Source organism: Oncorhynchus tshawytscha, linkage group LG02 (genome assembly GCF_018296145.1).
Source record: "Oncorhynchus tshawytscha isolate Ot180627B linkage group LG02, Otsh_v2.0, whole genome shotgun sequence".
NCBI classification, from domain to species: domain Eukaryota; kingdom Metazoa; phylum Chordata; class Actinopteri; order Salmoniformes; family Salmonidae; genus Oncorhynchus; species Oncorhynchus tshawytscha.
In genome coordinates this window covers 18546147-18565716 of record NC_056430.1, presented here as the reverse complement: position 1 = coordinate 18565716, position 19570 = coordinate 18546147, and the positions used below count along the sequence as shown (strand labels likewise).

Here is a 19570-nt window from a genome sequence, read left to right as displayed (position 1 = left end):
CAGTGGATGGTTGGGCGTATAACATGAATGTCTAGCAACCAAAAGGTTGCAAGTTTGAATCTCGTCAAGGACAACTTTAGCCTTTCAGCTAATGAGTAACTTTTCAACTACTTACTTCTTTTTAGCTATTTTTCAACTACTTAGCGTGTTAGCTAAACCTAATCCGAACCCTTGCCTAAGCTTAACCCTTTTAGCTAACCCTTCCCCTAACCTTAACCCTAACCACTACCCTAGCTATGGTTAACCAGGTAGCTAAAGTTAGAATTCCGAACACGTTTTGCAAATTCGTAACATATTGTCATCCAGGTTATGACAGACAGCAGAAGGCTGCTGCTTCTGCTCTGAGCTCAGCCTCATCCCACAGTCTGAAAGAGCTTCACTGACCTGCTGCTCTGCGAAACAGCCTCTAGGGAGGAAGGTGCTCCCTAGCAGACTTTCCTGGGACCGTCTACGTGTAAGGATCCCCGTGTCTCGTGTCAGTGCACTGTCCCCCTCAAACAGCCTCACTGTCACCTCCCTCCCTCCTCATAGAGCTGATGAGGTACAAATCTGTCGTTCTGCCCCTGAACAGGCAGTTAACCCACTGTTCCCAGGGTGTCATTGAAAATAAGAATTTGTTCTTAACTGAGTTACCTGGTTAAATAAAGGTAAAAAAATAAATAATTCTCAATCAGTGACAGTGCGGGAGACTGTCTTGACGGCTGATCTGTGAATGCAGCCAGATATGACTGATAAAACATGGAAGCTACAGCTCAGGTCACCTTGCTCAATCTGAGGAAAAAACATTTTACAAAAACACCCAAGGAATAGACAACTTCAACAATTTTATTTGTGAAAAACTACACTTAAAATGCATAAATAGACATTTCTATTTGAAGCAGAGGAAATTATAAGGTAGCCAATAAGCATAATGTCGTGCACATGCCAGGTAACATGTATAATTCAACATTGTATAAGCTAGTAGACAAGAAGCGGTGATCCTGTGAAATTCACTCCATACATTTCCACATTATGGAAGTAATGGCACCATCTCACAGGGTGACCAATGACACATCAGCTAGTAGTAAGAAAGGAAACAGAAAGCAAAACATGTATAAATATACTGACCCTACATACTTTTACTGAGCATTAACTTTAAAAGCATTGTACAAGACATTGTAATAGAGGAAAATGAAAAGAGCTTGTATAATACATTTAAATTGGAAATTCACGAGATTAATGTTATATAGTCAGTAAACAAGCATTCTATATTTGGGTCTCTGACAAACAAAGCTAAAAAATGTAACCATCTTTACACAGTAAATTAAGGTTACTGGTCGCACACAAGAACATAACTGCTTGCGCGTAAAAGAAACAAAGAAAACTGTTCAGCTTCAATGCCATTATTCTCACGATGGCTCTTGCACAATTTTAAATTATACATACAAGCAAAGTTTACAAAATGCCCATTTTTCAATAATTTAACATACAATTAATCAATTATATAATGTCACAGAAGTCAGTCAAGTGAATATGGTTACAGGTAAGGCATGTGAAAGATAGCTTTTTAGGCCAATTTCTTCTAGATTGCATTACAAAGCAAAGATTTAATATTCTCATTAAAAATGATTGATAACATAATTTTCTTTATATCTCAGCCAGACACCTCAATAATCCTGTTCACATTGCATTTTGCATATCCTCCCTCATTCAGTCTAGAGACTCCATATCTTTGCAAAAAGTGTAGTTTAAATACATTACATATAATCATACGGCTGAACAGCAAAATGAAACTCATGGAAGAGTCTGAAGTTACAACGTATGCTTATTGGACAACAAACATTGCTTATTCACACTACACAAATATGATTATATTCTCTACAACTGAAAATAGACAGTAAGGCCTTTACCTCAACACTTGTCCTATAGACTCATGGTCATAGTAAATTAGAAGGGCATGCCCAGCTTGCCTGACCTGCTTTAGAGGTCTGTTGGGAGAGATTAAACTGGCCTGCTCAGGCCAATTGGTTCTCTGCAGGGGCAGATACTATACGGAGGACAGTGGAGCAGAGCAGAGGCTCAGATAACAGGGTTTTCCATGGCTCCAAGAACTTCTGGAAACACTGCAGAGTTCAATACAGCTCATTGCTTAATGACTGGTTCTCATTGCCTCTAGTCTAGTGTTCACTGAGCAGAGCAACTAACTTGTGTTCTCCGAGTAGACACTTGTGATTGAAATAATGGTTAGGTGTTCAATACAGCTCAGAAAACATGTCAAGTTTGGCTGATCCTCAGGTTTATGTCAAAGTTGAGTTGTTAAAAAAGTGGAAAATAATTACACCATTAAAATGGATTATATTAGTCTTTATTTAAAATGTATTTCATTTCACACATTTTATAATTGCATCTCAAATTGTTATTCATTTGTCTATGTATCATGTCATTATGAAATTCCTTTGGTCCTTCAATAAATAAAACTAAGATATCATATACACATTTATTCTTTATACAATTTATTACAGTTAAGAGGAAATTGTGTTTGTCTATATTTGTCTAAAGGAGAATTAGAACCATTTAATTGGTTATTTAGGTAAGCTGTAACTGCTTTGAAAATTCAAAACAAAATGCAATATTCTATTATATCATCTACTTGCAATGTTTCTGCCTTCATTTGCCTACATATTGGGAGTCTTAAATATATCTTATCAGAATAAGTCACTCAAATCAATTCTCAATCTGTCCAGGCATTTGCACAAAACGGACTGGAAAATTACAACTTTGTAAACAGAATTTGAAAAGAAGATTAGTAGGCTAAACGTTAGCTAGGACTTATTACAAGCTGAAGTCCCTTAGCGTCAGCTGGATATTATAAACGGTACAGGGAATCACTATATTACAGTTCAAACTCTGGTCTTAACAGGTGGATCTAAACTTTCCTTCAGTCATTACAGAAATAAACCTGTCTCAAAGCAGAGGGTCCCACTCCATCCCTCAAATGGCTAACCAATATTGAAGCGACGGAATGCAAAAAACATCCACAACTTTAGTGTTTTTCACTATCGCCTACACCATACAGTTAGACAGGCGATCAATTCTATATCAAACTAAATCATAGACAAAGAAAGCTAGAAGAAAAGGTTTGGGTGTGTTGAGTTTACATTGTAGGATTTTCAAATCAAACAGGTTACCTTTTTATGCTGCACATTGACCTCTACATATCAACCTGAAAGACCAGACTACAGAGGTCCACACACTCACTGTAGGAGAGTGATAGTGTGAGAAAGAGTGGACGAGAGAGAGAACATTTCTGGGTTATTAGCACTTTGTTGTATTGTGTGAACGACCGTCCCACGTTGGAAACTGTTTCACAGTCTGTCTCTATCTAGCACCATTGTGTGGGTGTATCAAGCCTTGTCCTATCCTACCAGTACAACCATCAAAACTAGTGTCAAAGGGAGCGATAGGTAGCACTACAAAGCAAAGCCTCAACAAAAAAAGTCTAAAAGTATACAGGTGAAACAAGTAATAAATAAGGGTAATAATATTTCAGAGTTAAAATGGTGGTTATTGTGCAGATAATTTCTTTATACAAAAACAAAAATGTTGAATCAGCCACATATCCACATACAAATATAAAACAATACATTATTCCTGTCAGCCCCACTCTCCCGCATGGGCCATGCACAACGTGTACCCATGGTTAGACGTTAACCATCAGGCACACGCTGGGGCCGCTCCAATCAGCGAGCTCTCTCAGCATCCAGGGATGGTGATGGAATGGAGATGGATGCAGGGGGTAGGGCAGCAGTAGGAAGGTGAAATATCTCCCCCTAAGGGATCCCATCCACAGAGTCCTCTCAGAGCACCTGGACTGGAGGGCTCAGAAGGACTCATCTTGCCCCACAGAGAGCTCTCCTTTGGGAGTGGAGGTGCGAGTCGAGCTCTTGTCCATGCTCTCGGAGCCGGAGCTCTGATGCTGCTGCTCAGAGCCTGCGCTGGATGTCACGGTGGACGAGGATGTGGAGGAGGAGCGGGTCTTCTCCTTAAAGTCTGTTATGATGACCGTCACGTTCCCCACCGTTATCGCTAGCTGCTGGGCGGTGCTCCGGTCAATATTCTTCAGTTTGGGCCTAGTCGGCAGGGGAAAACACAGGGTTAGAATTACATTGATAAAACTGCCTTACTAAGATACAACCATAGATGTGGCCAGCCCAGTGTGGGTGATTAGACCCAACTGCTCATTCCAACAACAACGTGAGCAATAACAAGATTAACCAGAAGTAAGAGGGAGAAAGTGAAAGTGGATGTAGAACATACAAGTATAATTTATGAATAACTAGATTTTTTCCAACAGTGGCCTTTAAGAATAGCTTGAACGAGTGGCAATTTAAATGCCATGACAGGTTTTCACAATGTCCAACGGCAAGATACTGTCAGTACTAGTAGCAGAGAGAAGAATGACCAACCTGGAGATGTGAGAGTTGTTGGTCTTGGTTGTTGACTTCCCAGATTGTACACTGTGTTTATCACTAGGTGGACTCTGGCGAATGTCTGTCTTGGGTCTGCACAGGCAAACACAGGAGTTATATTAGTAAAGTTCATGTGTATAGACAGATGATGCTTAAACAAACACTTGCCTCTGTACAGACATGTTATTTCTTTAACTACACACTGACCTGATCTTTTTGATGCTGGATTTCTTGGTGATGGGCCTGGCAAGGCTGATCTCTTTGATGTTGGGTTTCTTGATGATGGGCCTGGCTAGGCTGATCTCTTTGTTATTGGGTTTCGTGGTGATGGGCCTAGTTGGGCTGATCTCTTTGAGGCTGTGTTTCTTGGTGATGGGCGTGGTTGGGTTGATCTCCTTGAGGCTGTGTTTCTTGGTGATGGGCCTGGTTGGGCTGATCTCCTTGAGACTGTGTTTCTTGGTGATGGGCCTGGTTGGGCTGATCTCCTTGAGGCTGGGTTTCTTGGTGATGGGCCTGGTTGGGCTGATCTCCTTGAGGCTGGGTCTCTTGGTGATGGGCCTGGTTGGGCTGATCTCCTTGAGGCTGGGTCTCTTGGTGATGGGCCTGGTTGGGCTGATCTCCTTGAGGCTGGGTCTCTTGGTGATGGGCCTGGTTGGGCTGATCTCCTTGAGGCTGGGTCTCTTGGTGATGGGCCTGGTTGGGCTGATCTCTATCTCCTCTTTCACTTTCTCCTCCTCCACTTTCTCCTCCTCCACTTTCTCCTCCTCCTCCACTTTTAACTCTTTCACATTGTCCGGTGTCTCCTTCCTGCCGTTATCCAGGGGAGATTCTCCTTCATCTGGCCTCACTCTCTCCGGACGCACTCCCTCGTGGTGCTCCCCCTCCACATCCACCAGCTCCCCGTCTGGGTCGTGCTCCCTCTCAGGCCTCTCCTTTCTCTCCTTCTTGGGTGGGGGAGGCGTGGCGTACTGCTGAGCCACCTGCTGGGCCACCAGCTGGGAGTTGATCCTGGGTTTCCTGTAGAAAACAGGGAACAAACAGGGATTAGCCGGCAGCAGCGTCTCTAGGCTGGGCTCACTCAGGGCCAGGGCTGACATGACGACAGCCCCTGCCTGACCACATAGCAACACACACTGCATCATCTTATAAGGAGTTGGCTGGATTGAGCCACAGGCTGGCTGGCTGAGTGTAAGTGACAGCTCTTGGTCGGCTAGTCTGGTTGAAGGGTAATCTCATTAGCTCAGTGCTGTAATAAAATGAATGTGGGGGATCACAAGGTGGGACATTTGCAGCCCGTCATTTACGTCCTCTAATCTGATTACTGCAGCGTTGGCCCCATTTGTCAGACTGGGATCCACAGGGACGTGCAGCCACTCACTCAAGCTGGCGCGCCAACCAGAGCAAGCAGAATGAAGTCATTGTTGCCCTCTGTGGTCTCTCTCACACACACCTAGCCTATTATTTTTGAGCCCAACCATTCACATTCAGCAGGCAAATGCATCCTAAATCAGAGAGGGAGACAATTAGTGTCTCCGTGGATGAATACAAAGCTCTAGGATGAAAGGCTCAGTGGAAGCTCATCACTCTTCCACCTAAGAGGTTACAACGGGTGTTTCATGAAAAATGTTTATTCTCCTAAAACACGAGTCAACTGTAAGGACAGCATATTTTAAGTCCCTACTTAAAATCAGAGCAGGGTCTCAGGGGGAAGAGACAGAAGACCAGAGAGTGACAGACAGGCTGCAAAGACCTGACTCTTGACAGGCCAGAGAATCACAGCTCCGTGAGAAATACCAGCGTAAACCAGACATGTATGCACCGACCCACCCACCCCAGAATGGTGCATGGTTTGCCAGTTACTCGGGAGGCACATCCACCCATGGCAAAGATGGTATAGCCTCCCCATCTCATCTACTGCATTGGCAGGAAGTCCTCCTTATTGTCTAGCTGTTCAGGGTGTCATGATTAAAGGAACTCTGCAGGACTGAGGACAGATGGGGAATTCCATAATTTCTGATGCTTCTCTCTAAGCCTCAGACTGAACTGATAAACAAGCTCTGTCTGGCTCATAGAAAATGTAGCCTACCTGTTGACTGCAATACAGATGAGGTACTGACTGAGGCTCTCGCTCTCAGTCTTATCTTTAAGTGGATCAGGTTCAGGGGCGGGAGGTAGCCTAGTGGTTAAAGCGTTGGGCCAGTACCCAGAAAGGTTGCTAGATCGAATCCCCAAGCCGACAAGGTAAAAATCTGTCCTTCTGCACCTAACCCACTGTTCCTAGGCAGTCATTGTAAATAAAAAAATTGTTCTTAACCGACTTGCCTAGTTAAATAAAGGTTACATTTAAAAAGGTAAAACATGAGCAGAAACTTGATAAGAGTGTGGCTGTTACAGCTGGCCAAGACATATTTTAGACAACATGGCCCTCAGGTTTGAGATGGTTCATTTTCTGTCTAATTTGGTTGGGTACATTGTTAATGATGCATGGCTGAAGAGGTCTGTCGAGAGGAGAGTGGTTTTCACAAGGCTGCTGGAGTGGTTTAACTCAGAGATCGCACGTCCCAGATATCATCTCGCATCTCTCTAATTCCCCGTGCTCCCACCATATCCCCACAAACTGTCTATCCCCATTCTGCAACAGACAGAGAACCCACCCTCTATCCCTCCAGCCAATAAAAAGGCAATCAAACGCTTATGGCGTCATGACGTAGCGCACGTGACACGCTCCAAAACATGCAGACCGTGATGAATGCGCTGATGAGCAGGGCCCAGTGGCACCACCCACCACAGCTGCAACAGCTCTGGAAGTACATGTAGCTAGCCTACTCACTCCACCTGCAGAATCAATGCATGTCACACACCAGAGAAAAGGGATCGACATGCTCACGTTCAGCAGCATCTGGATGATAAGACACTCATAGCAACCTAGTGACATAAGGTTAGAGCAACTTCATATCAATTTCAATTCTCAACCCCCCCCGACTAGCACAGGTCACTTTGCAACACGCACTCAAACACACAAAACAATTTGTCTCTCTAACTGCAGTACTAACCCCATGAAGTGTCACTGATCAATCACAGGATTTGGCAGGATGCATGTAGCCCAAACACTCGTAAACATGTTCTCAGGTTCCCGTGTCCGACGGGCTCAGAAATAATTTCCTGTGGCAGGGTAAGCTTTTAGCAGAGAGCTGGAGGTAGAAAGTGAGTGTGATTGATTGATAATCTCACGCCTCCTCGGCCCGTCACCCCAGTCCCAGAGATGTGTCAGAGGCAGCAGCAGAGCTCAGCTCAGAGAGAAGCAGTAGAAACAGCCCCAATAGTTAAGCTATGATTTAGTGCCAGCTGTAACTCAGCCATGGAGTTGTTGTTGGCATGATAGGAGCGCAGCTCCCAGTTGGCCTGCCCCGTGGTGCTGTTACTGTACAGTATATTATTTATTTACCAGCTACGTCACCGCTGCTCTGAACACCACCACTGTGTCCCATTAACACTGTTTGCCTGATCCAGATCATAGGCCGGCTACACTCACCAAAAGACTTAAATACGCACTCCAGCTATATTTACTCTTCCCGTTGAAAAACAATATCCCACATATAAATCTACAGACAAAAATATATATTTTTTAAACAAGTTGAAACTTCATGGTGTAGTCCATTCAAGGATTTGGTCTGATGGTTCCCTCTGATGTCAGCTTCCCCCCTTGCTTGTGGGAACAATAGAGCACACAAGAGGTAATATGACACAAGTGGGGGGGGGTTTATGAGGACACCTTGAGCACCTTTTAAGATGTGCCTATGTTAAGTAAAACAGGTGATAAATGAGGTGAAAAGGAGACTGAGTGTGACTAAAACATTTAAATATGCAGGACATCATAACCAAGGAGTCTGTACCAAGCCTCTTCACTGAGAAACACCAGATAAGCCTAGATCAAAAACCTTCCTCCTTTTCACACCTCCATAGATAATGATTGACATCGTCGCCTCTGACTGACACTTCAGTTCTTCTTGATACAGTGGTGTGGAGTCTAACTCAGCACGAGCCAATGAAATGACTCATCAGCACAAAACACTAAATCCAGGCGGATTGAGAACTATGGTTACACTGCCAGCCCCACCCACGATATTGTCCCAATCATAAGAGTTCTGGACTTCACAGGAACTAGTCCTGCATGTCAATATTAGCCTCCTACCGAAAGAGCACAGAGAGAGTGGAAGATGGAGACAAATAATATACGGTTGAACAGTTTGTGACAGATTGACAGAAACAGATGACCACAGGAAAGCTCATTAACACAGCTCTTTATTTCGAGTGCTGTGTGGAGGACAGGCAATAACTCCCAGCCAGCAACAGACCAGGAGCATGCAGCAGTGGCAGCTCAAAGAGGGAGGAGACAGACAAAAATGTTTCCTCTACCAACTGCAGTCAGACAGTAAGACATCAGAATCGAAAACTACTCATTTTCTTTTTTAATGTCAGGCTATGTAATAGCCTTTTTCTTAGTCAAGAGCGTTACATCTGCAAGTTGAATTCTCTTGGTATAAAAAGTCACATGTCCTTCCTCGGTGTAGACCTAATCATGACCGGATTGTCTACTGTCACAGCCACATTGTGCTCAGGCTTCAGATTCAACATGGTGTGATCCATTGGGCTTCTGTTTGATCAGAACACTTCTCTACACCATGGCAACAGAGCATCAACATCTTGTTCCGCACCGACGTTCACAAGCTGCTGCAGTCGGTGCCTCGATCACTATGAATAAGTAACCCCTCAGCACAGAGATGGACTGGTGGAGCGGAGTGGAGAGGCAAAGCTGGCTGTTCTGTAATATGTTAAACAAGCTGTGGGACCCAGCTCCCATAAACCAGTCTGTGAACTGTGCCTGTTGGCTCCAGCCGGTGATGAATACAGTACAGTACTATACTGTGTACGAGTATACAGAAAGCACCTGGAGTGGAGAGAAGCTCCCGGCTCGGCTGCAGCACTGCCTGCCTGCTAGAGTCAAGGACATTATTAAACATTAATCCATCACCTCCAGACACAGGATACTGCCCCCAAGGGGGATGCCTGCCTCCGCATGTCCCCCATGCCCCAGGTACTCAGTATACAAAGTGGGCCCCAGCAGAAACCCCTCCTCCTCCACTAACACAGCCCTCCATTATGTTCCCTCAGAGAAGAGCACAAAACAAGGCATCTGAGCGTGACATTTTAGTTCCCACGGTGATGTGGTGAGACAACACTATTCGGGACAGTTGACAAGAGGGGGGGGGGGATCCATAAATATCATTTATTTAAGGGAAAAAAATTATGCAATTTTTCAATGAAGAATGTATTCATGTGTCTAACCTCCCACTGATAGACATTCCCTCCCATGTTTGACCTTCAGGCTACAAACTGCCTCATCAGGGTGATTGACAGCCAGTCGTGAAAGCACTAAGCATGTATGCGCTCCCTTCATCAACTGCTCCATAGTGCATTCCTGTTTATCACTCTCTCTCCCCCTCTGTGGTATAATTTCTCTCCTTCTCTTTACCTCTATGGTATCACCCACTTCCTCTTCAATCCCATTTTTCCATATGCATCCATTTCTTCCCTGCTATACCTTTTCGGTGCAATTTCACTCACTGCGTTTCACTCTTCCGTGCATTGTTATTCCTCATTCAGTTGCTCTCACCTCAAGTTCCTCTCTCCTCTGTGTTTGTCTCTGTCTGCCAGAGTCTGCTGGACCCAGTAACCCTGCTGCTGCCGTCCTTGGTTGGCCTGATTCAAATTAGTTCAACAAGTTATCAAGCAACACTGCCCAGGAAGCATGTTGTATCTTAGTGTTTCATGTAGTAGTCTATACAGGACCAAAACAAAAACAAAGCATGCAATTACAGAAACCCAACAGTGCTTAATGCTAGACAAACACTACAAATTCGCTTTCATGGAAATAACACTGCTCTAGTCTCCTAGTGACTAATTATTCTACACACAGATTGACATGACCTATTCAATGTCAATCTTGACTGAATAAACACAATCCAATATATTTCCTAGATGACTACTCCTGAGCTGTTCCTCTCCCCAGTCTCGTGTTAAGTGACTGACACCCACAGAGTTGTGATCCAGAGAGATAGCTGTGGTGGTAAGCAGCATGTGTGAGGGCCTGCCCAGCGCTTCCCTTCCTGCGTAATGATGTGCTCCATTCTGTCATCCCCCAGGAGACTCTTGGCTGAGTGAACACATGTCGTCGTCGTCGTCGTCGTCCCCCCCGCCGCCATCCATCACACCCAGCAGAACTCACCCCCCTCCTTCCCACAGCCTGGAAACACACTCTCCTAATAATGTATACAGTGCATTCGGAAAGTATTCAGGCACCTAGACTTTTTCCACATATTGTTACGTTGCATCCTTATTCTACAATTAGATTAAATTATTATTATTTTTATCAATCCACACACAATAGCCCATAATGACAAACCACAAACGGGTTTAGACATTTTTACAAATATACAAAAAAATAAATGACATTTACATAAGTATTCAGACCATTTACTTAGGACTTTGTTGAAGCAACTTTGCCAGTGATTATAGCCTCAAGTCTTCTTGGGTATCACGCTACAAAGCTTGGCACACCTGTATTGGGGGAGTTTCTCCCATTCTTCTCTGCAGATCCTCTCAAGCTCTGTCAGGTTGGATGGGGAGTGTTGCTGTACAGCTATTTTCAGGTCTCTCCAGAAATGTTTGATTGGGTCAAAGTCCGGGCTCTGGCTAGGCCACTCAAGGAAACTTCTGAGACGTGCCCCTATGCCACTCCTGCAATGTCTCGGCTGTGTGCTTAGGGTCATTGTCTTTTAGCAAATCCAAGTGGGCTGTGATGTGCCTTTTACTGAGGAGTGGCTTCTGTCTGGCCACTACCATAAAGGTCTGATTGGTGGAGTGCTGCAGAGATGGAAGGTTCTCCCATCTCCACAGAGGAACTCTGTCAGAGTGACCATCAGGTTCTTGGTCACATCCCCGACCAAGACCCCCCTCCCTCCATTGAGGAGTATGGCTTGGCAGAAGAGTCTTGATGGTTCCAAACTTCTTCAGTTTAAGAATGATGGAGGCCACTGTGTTCTTGTGTACCTTCAAAGCTGCAGAAATGTTTCGACCTCATGGCTTGGTTTTTGCTCTGACATGCACTGTCAACTGTTGAAAATTATATAGACAGGTGTGTGCCTTTCCAAATCATATTCAATCAATTGAATTTACCACAGGTGGACTCCAATGAAGCTGCAGTTACATCACAGATGAACAAAGGAAACAGGATGCGCCTGAGCTCAATTTCAAGTCTCATAGCAAAGGGTCTGAATACATACGTAAATAAGGTATATTTTTTATTTTAGAATAAGATTGTAACAAATTGTGGAAAAGTCAAGGGGTCTAAATACTTTCCAAATGCACTGTATAGCCAGTGCATCACATTCTCTCAAATCCCATGAAGTAATTAAGTACTTTTAAAATCGGCCAATTAACACATTAAGACTAGGACCTACCCACTCATGCTTAAAGTTTAGTGCAGATGCTGATAATGCTGGATAAGCTAAAGCAGTACCTCGGAGCGAGTGGGGCTGGTGGTGTGGTGGGGATAGGAGATACAAATGGAGTCCGTGCCAGCATGTCCCACTCATGTAATTCCATTATCCCTGACAATGTGTTAATGTGACAGTAGTAAAATCCAGAGATTATAATGACCTTATTGCATCATTTGAACCTCTCTGGGATATGTGGGACGGTAGCGTCCCACCTCGCCAACAGCCAGTGAAAGTGCAGGGTGCCAAATTCAAAACAACCAAAATCTCATAATTAAAATTCCTCAAGCATACAAGTATTTTACACCATTTAAAAAAGATACAATTCTCATTAATCCAGCCACAGTGTGATTTCAAAAATGCTTTACAGCGAAAGCACCACAAACGATTATGTTAGGTCACCACCAACTCACAGAAAAACACAGCCATTTTTCCAGCCAAAAGGATGTTGATGAAAAAACAAATGTTCTACATGGAATTAGAGATATACTTCCCCTTAATGCAACCGCTGTGTAAGATTTCAAAAAAACTTCACGGAAAAAGCAAACCATGCAATAATTTGAATACAGCGTTCAGACAACAAAACAGCCAAAAAGATATCTGCCATATTGTGTAGTCAACAGTCAGAAATAGCATTATAAATATTCACTTACCTTTGATGATTATCAGAATGCACTCCCAGGAATCCCAGTTCGATGATAAATGTTTGATTTGTTCGTTTATGTCCAAATTTGTTTGGTAAACAAATCCAAAACGAGCCTTCAGGTCCAGCCGAACGTCGGACGAAAAGTTCAAAAAGTTATATAACTAAGTATAGAATCAATCTTTAGGATGTTTTTATCATAAATGTTCAATAATGTTCCAACCGGAGAATTCCATTGTCTGTAGAAAAGCAATGGAACGAGAGCTAACTCTCTCGTGACCACGCCTCAGAGCCTGTGGCACTCTGCCAGACACTTGGCTCAATCAGCTCTCATTCACCCCCACTTCACAGTAGAAGCCTGAAACAACGTTCTAAAGACTGTTGACATCTAGTGGAAGCCTTCGGAAGTGCAAGATGGCCCCATTTACACTATTTTGGAATAGCAAAGAGTTGAACTACAAACCTCAGATTTCCCACTACCTGTTTGGATTTCTCAGGTTTTCGCCTGCCATATGAGTTCTGTTATACTCACAAACATCATTCAGTTTTAGAAACTTCAGACTCACGAACATCACAACGTCGATATGACACAGCAACAGGTTGCACTCTGTACATATCTAACAGCGGAGTTAACACAATACCAATCATTTGGTTTGGAACACAAGAATCACCAGCATTATGCATAACAGCACGAAGCAAAAATTCCTACCTCCTAAACATGGAATAAAGTCTGGAATAAAGTGGCAAGCAACAAGCCACAGGGAACGTCCTATCCCCAAAACCACAGACAGCCAAACGGCTTGGGTCCCTGATACCAACCATTAATCAAGTTAAAAAGGCCCTGATTGATTCTCCCTGGAACAGCCCAACCTGCAGCATAAACACAGCACAGTCATAAGGAAAACTGATCAATCCGCAAGGCATCACATTCTAGCAGCAGAGTGATTGGTTTCAGGTGTTCGCTACATCTGAATATGACAGCCGGAGGATAATAAATTATAATTTAGTCAGTGCTTATATTTTTTCAAGACCAAGGCCGAAGCAAATCGAGACAGAGTCATGGCCGAGACCAGAAAAATGCAACTCCAATTCAAGACCATGATTGTAATTGTCAAATCATCACCATAATGAGTTCAAAATGTCAAGTATTTCTGTGTTCATATTTTCGAACATAGCTTTTTGTTGACATTCAGTGAAAAAAAAATGCATGCAGAGGGAAAATAGATACTCCACAAATTATTACTAACCCAAGTACAGCAGAGAACAATAGGCCTAGCTAGCTAATGTTAGGCGCTGTGTTTTTAACTTGCCACATAACACTGCTAATAGGCTAGCGTATCTATTTATGATTAAATTCATATTCCCAGCGTTAGTTACATTCGTCCGTTTTTGTCCAGAAGAGTGTCATTGAAAGTCATGGAAAAGTCATGGAACAATGAGTCAAATAGAACCTATTTTTAAAACCTCTTATAAAGTTGGTTTTGTAGCATAAACTGGGAATTATATATTTTTGACTGTTTCATATCGGCAAAATAGTTCAAAGTGTTGTCAGCTCCACTTTAAAAACTTTAGGCAACTTTGCTAAACATTAAATGCTTTGTCCAATGGGAAGTAAACGTTGTACATTTTGATTGGGAAGTGCTTAATGGTTGTGCTTCTGCAATGTTTGCCGTTTTAGAATGAGTTTCTGTATAAGCACTAACATCTGCTGATGTAAAATGGGCTTTATAAATATTTGATTGATTTGAGTTTTTGTATTCTTATGATTGGGACCTACTGGCTTATGATGTCAGAGTTTATGGATTGTTATCCTTTAACATCATGCTGTATGTGATTGCAGTCTTCCGATCAGGCTCGATGCAGTGGTGTATACTCTAACTTTGCCTAAAAGTTCCCAAACTGCCCACCCAGCAAAGGAAAGGCACCCTGTGTGAAAAATCACGTTTTCCTAGGGCTTATGAGTTTTTCTAACTCTAAAAGCACTTTATTTAAAAAAAAAAAAGGCAAATTGATAGGCTAAGTCCACAACAATGCTTAAACCACATCGATCTGATTGGTTGGGCACGTCAGGTCCTGGCTCCCTAGTGTTTTTTTGTTGTTGTTTTGTAAAACTTTAACTTAACTATGCAGTTAAGTACAAATTCTTATTTACAATGACAGCCACCCAGGCCAATCTATGTTGTGCAATTGTCATCATTCGCTGTTTGCTTCAGGGGCATAGATCACAAATAACCTACTAACCAACACTTCAGACTAAAAATGTTCAATACCTTGTTTGCACACCCATTGTTGCCTTAGCATTTACTGGTAGATATGAGCTGAAATGTCTTTCCTTCTGGCTACTGATGCCTTTCTGTGAGCTGCTCCATGCTAAAACTATTTGAGAGCTGCACACTCTTGCAGCGTGCAGATGATATTCTGCTGAAACTAGGCTGTATGTGCTGCGCGCATGTGAACACTTTTCACTTGCTTTAGAATTGTGTAGGCTACTTTGTGCAGAATTTTACTGTACTACATCAGTGGTCCCCAAACTTTTTATAGTCTCGTACCCCTTCAAACACTCAACCTCCAGCTGCGTACCCCCTCTAGCACCAGGGTCAGTGCAATCTCAAATGTTTTTTTTGCCATCATTGTAAGCCTCACACACACACACACACACACTATACAATACATTTATTAAAACATAAGAATGAGTGTGAGTTTAAATAAGGGTGTGCTTGAAAGGATGCACCATAACTCTGCAATGTTGGGATGTATTGGAGAGTCTCAGCCTTAAATTATATTGCACACACAGTCTGTGCATGTATTTAGTTTATGCTAGTGAGGGCCGAGAATCCACTCTCACATAGGTACATGGTTTCAAAGGGCATCAGTGTCTTAACAGCGCAATTTGCCAAGGCAAGAAACTGAGTGCAGCCCTATCCAGAAATCTGGTAGTGGCTTCTGATTAAATTAAATTTTCACAGAACCACTTGTTGCAATTTCGATGAGGCTTTCTTGTTCAGATTTCGGTAAAAGGACTGGAGGCAGGGCATAAAAGGGATAACGAATCCAGTTGCTTGCGTCATCCGTTTCAGGAAAGTACTTATGTAATTGCACACCCAACTCACTCAGGTGCTTTGCTATATCACATTTGACATTGTCCGAAAGCTTGAGTTCCTTTGCACACACAAAAATCATACAATGATGGAAATACCTGTGTGTTGTCCTTGTTAATGCAAACAGAGGAGAGCTCCAACTTCTTAATCATAGCCTCAATTTTGCCCCGCACATTGAATATAGTTGCGGAGAGTCCCTGTAATCCTAGATTCAGATCATTCTGGCGAGAAAAAACATCACCCAGTCGTGTGAGAAACTCGTCATTATTCAAGTGGTCAGACAAGTGACAATTATGGTCAGTTAAGAAAACTTTAAGCTCATCTCTCAATTTAAAAAAACGTGGTAATACTTTGACCCTTGATAACAGCGCACTTCTTTCTGTATGTTGTAAAAGCTTTACATGGGTCGCTGCCCATTTCATTACATAATACAGGAAATACACAAGAGTTTAGCAGCCTTGCTTTAACAAAGTTAACTATTTTCACTGTAGTGTCAAAAACATATTTCAATCCGTCAGGCATTCCCCTTGGCAGCAAGAGCCTCTTGGTGGATGCTGCAGTGTAAGTGGCGTGGGGAGCAACTGCTTGCATGCGCGTTACCACTCCACTATGTCTCCCTGTCATGGCTTTTGTGCCATCCGTACAGATACTAGAGGTCGACCGATTAATCGGAATGGCCGATTAATTAGGGCCGATCAGTGTTTTTGGGCGTCGATTTCAGAATATATACAGTGCCGTGCGAAAGTATTCGGGCCCCCTTGAACTTTGCGACCTTTTGCCACATTTCAGGCTTCAAACATACAGATATAAAACTGTATTTTTTTGTGAAGAATCAACAACAAGTGGGACACAATCATGAAGTGGAACGACATTTATTGGATATTTCAAACTTTTTTAACAAATCAAAAACTGAAAAATTGGGCGTGCAAAATTATTCAGCCCCTTTACTTTCAGTGCAGCAAACTCTCTCCAGAAGTTCAGTGAGGATCTCTGAATGATCCAATGTTGACCTAAATGACTAATGATGATAAATACAATCCACCTGTGTGTAATCAAGTCTCCGTATAAATGCACAGTCGTATAGTCGTATATTGCACAAATCTGGCCTTTATGGAAGAGTGGCAAGAAGAAAGCCATTTCTTAAAGATATCCATAAAAAGTGTCGTTTAAAGTTTGCCACAAGCCACCTGGGAGACACACCAAACATGTGGAAGAAGGTGCTCTGGTCAGATGAAACCAAAATTGAACTTTTTGGCAACAATGCAAAACGTTATGTTTGGCGTAAAAGCAACACAGCTCATCACCCTGAACACACCATCCCCACTGTCAAACATGGTGGTGGCAGCATCATGGTTTGGGCCTGTTTTTCTTCAGCAGGGACAGGGAAGATGGTTAAAATTGATGGGAAGATGGATGGAGCCAAATACAGGACCATTCTGGAGGAAAACCTGATGGAGTCTGCAAAAGACCTGAGACTGGGACGGAGATTTGTCTTCCAACAAGACAATGATCCAAAACATAAAGCAAAATCTACAATGGAATGGTTCAAAAATAAACATATCCAGGTGTTAGAATGGCCAAGTCAAAGTCCAGACCTGAATCCAATCGAGAATCTGTGGAAAGAACGGAAAACTGCTGTTCACAAATGCTCTCCATCCAACCTCACAGAGCTCCAGCTGTTTTGCAAGGAGGAATGGGAAAAAATTTCAGTCTCTCGATGTGCAAAACTGATAGAGACATACCCCAAGCGACTTACAGCTGTAATCGCAGCAAAAGGTGGCGCTACAAAGTATTAACTTAAGGGAGCTGAATAGTTTTGCACGCCCAATTTTTCAGTTTTTGATTTGTTAAAAAAGTTTGAAATATCCAATAAATGTCGTCCACTTCATGATTGTGTCCCACTTGTTGTTGATTCTTCACAAAAAAAATACAGTTTTATATCTTTATGTTTGAAGCCTGAAATGTGGCAAAAGGTCGCAAAGTTCAAGGGGGCCGACTGTATAATTTTTTTTAAAAACACACGTTTTTTATACCTTTATTTAACTAGGCATGACAGCCTAGGAACGGTGGGTTAACTGCCTTGTTCAGGGGCAGAACGACAGATTTTCACCTTGTCAGCTCAGGGGTTCCAATCTTGCAAACGCACAGTTAACTAGTCCAACTCTCTAACCATTGCACTCCACGAGTAGCCTGCCTGTTACGTGAATGCAGTAGAAGCAAAGGTAAAATGCTAGCTAGCATTAAACTTCTTATAAAAAACAATCAATCAATCATAATCACTAGTCATAACTACTAATCCAGTTTAGCAGGCAATATTAACCAGGTGAAATTGTCATTTCTCTTGTGTTCATTGCACGCAGAGTCAGGGTATATGCAACAGTTTGGGCAGCCTGGCTCATTGCAAACTAATTTGCCAGAATTTTACGTATTATGACATACCATTGAAGGTTGTGCAATGTAACAAGAATATTTAGACTTTGGGATGCCATCCGTTAGATAAAACACCGAACGGTTCCTTATTTCACTGAACTAATAAACGTTTTGTTTTCGAAAGGATAGTTTCTGGATTCGACCATATTAATGACCAAAGGCTCGTATTTCTGTGTGTTATTATGTTATAATTAAGTCTGATTTGATAGAGCAGTCTGACTAAGCAGCAGCAGGCCCGTAATCATTCATTCAAACAGCACTTCGTGTGTTTTGCCAGCAGCTCTTCGCAAGCACAACGCTGTTTATGACTTCAAGCCTATCAGCCTAATGGCTGGTGTAACCAATGTGAAATGGCTACCTAGTTAGCTGGGTGTGCGCTAATGCTGTTTCAAACGTCACTCGCTTTTAGATTTGGACTAGTTATTCCCCTTGCGCTGCAAAGGCCGCGGCTTTTGTGGAGCGATGGATAACGATGCTTCGAGTGTGGCGGTTGTCGATGTGTTCCTGGTTCGAGCCCAGGTAGGGGCGAGGAGAGGGACGGAAGCTATACTGTTACACTGGCAATACTAAAGTGCCTATAAGAACATCCAATAGTCAAAGGTATTGGAAATACAGATGGTATAGAGAGAAATAGTCCTATAAATACTATATTAACTACAACCTAAAACCTCTTACCGTGGCATATTGAAGTCTCATGTTAAAAGGAACCACCAACTTTCATATGTTCTCATGTTTTGAGCAAGGAACTTAAACGTTAGCTTTTTTTACAAGGCACATGACTTTCTTCTCCAACACTTTGTTTTTGCAATATTTAAACCAAATTGAACATGTTTCATTATTTATTTGAGGCTAAATTGATTTGATTGATGTTTTATATTAAAGTTAAAATAAGTGTTCATTCAGTATTGTTGTAATTGTGATTATTACAAAAACAAAAATTGTCAGATTAATTGGTATCGGCTTTTTTGGTCCTCCAATAATCGGTATCGGCGTTGAAAAATGATAAAACCGGTCAACCTCTAACAGAGAACACCACATCTTGACAACCAAAGTCCATTTGATGTCACAAAGCTGTCCAGTAAATATCCTCTCATGTTGTCCCGGTTTCCAAAAGAGGTCTTCCTTAATTTACCCCCCATAAACGTAAACGGACATATACCAGGAGCTGTACCCAAGCCCGCCACGTCTGTTGACTCATCCAGCTGTCACGCATAGAATTCACTGGCTTGTATACGAAGCAGTAATTGTTTCAAAAGTTTTAGAAACTTCAGAGTGTTTCCTATCCAAAACTACTAATAATATGCATATATTAGTATCTGGGACTGAGTAGGAGACAGTTTACTCTGGGCACGCTTTTCATCCAAAAGTGAAAATGCTGCCCCCTATCCCAATGAA

At 42.6% G+C, this 19570-nt stretch overlaps 1 protein-coding gene across 4 annotated transcripts in view; it reads right to left on the bottom strand.

Annotated features, from left to right (window-relative positions):
• Positions 1 to 811: 811 nt before the first annotated feature.
• Positions 812 to 19570, bottom strand: part of LOC112220282 (RING1 and YY1-binding protein) — a 28701-nt gene continuing 9942 nt past the window's right edge. Inside the window, exons 3-6 of one of the 4 annotated variants that reach the window (XM_042331534.1) lie at positions 10123 to 10208; positions 4656 to 5465; positions 4446 to 4541; positions 812 to 4109 (exon numbers count right to left, since the gene is read on the bottom strand). In XM_042331534.1, the coding sequence (XP_042187468.1) occupies positions 3860 to 4109; positions 4446 to 4541; positions 4656 to 5465; positions 10123 to 10208 (1242 nt within the window). In that variant the 3' untranslated portion in view covers positions 812 to 3859. The remainder of the gene's footprint in view (positions 4110 to 4445; positions 4542 to 4655; positions 5466 to 10122; positions 10209 to 19570) is intronic. The other 3 variants (XM_042331537.1, XM_042331536.1, XM_042331527.1) reach the window with 3 other exon arrangements.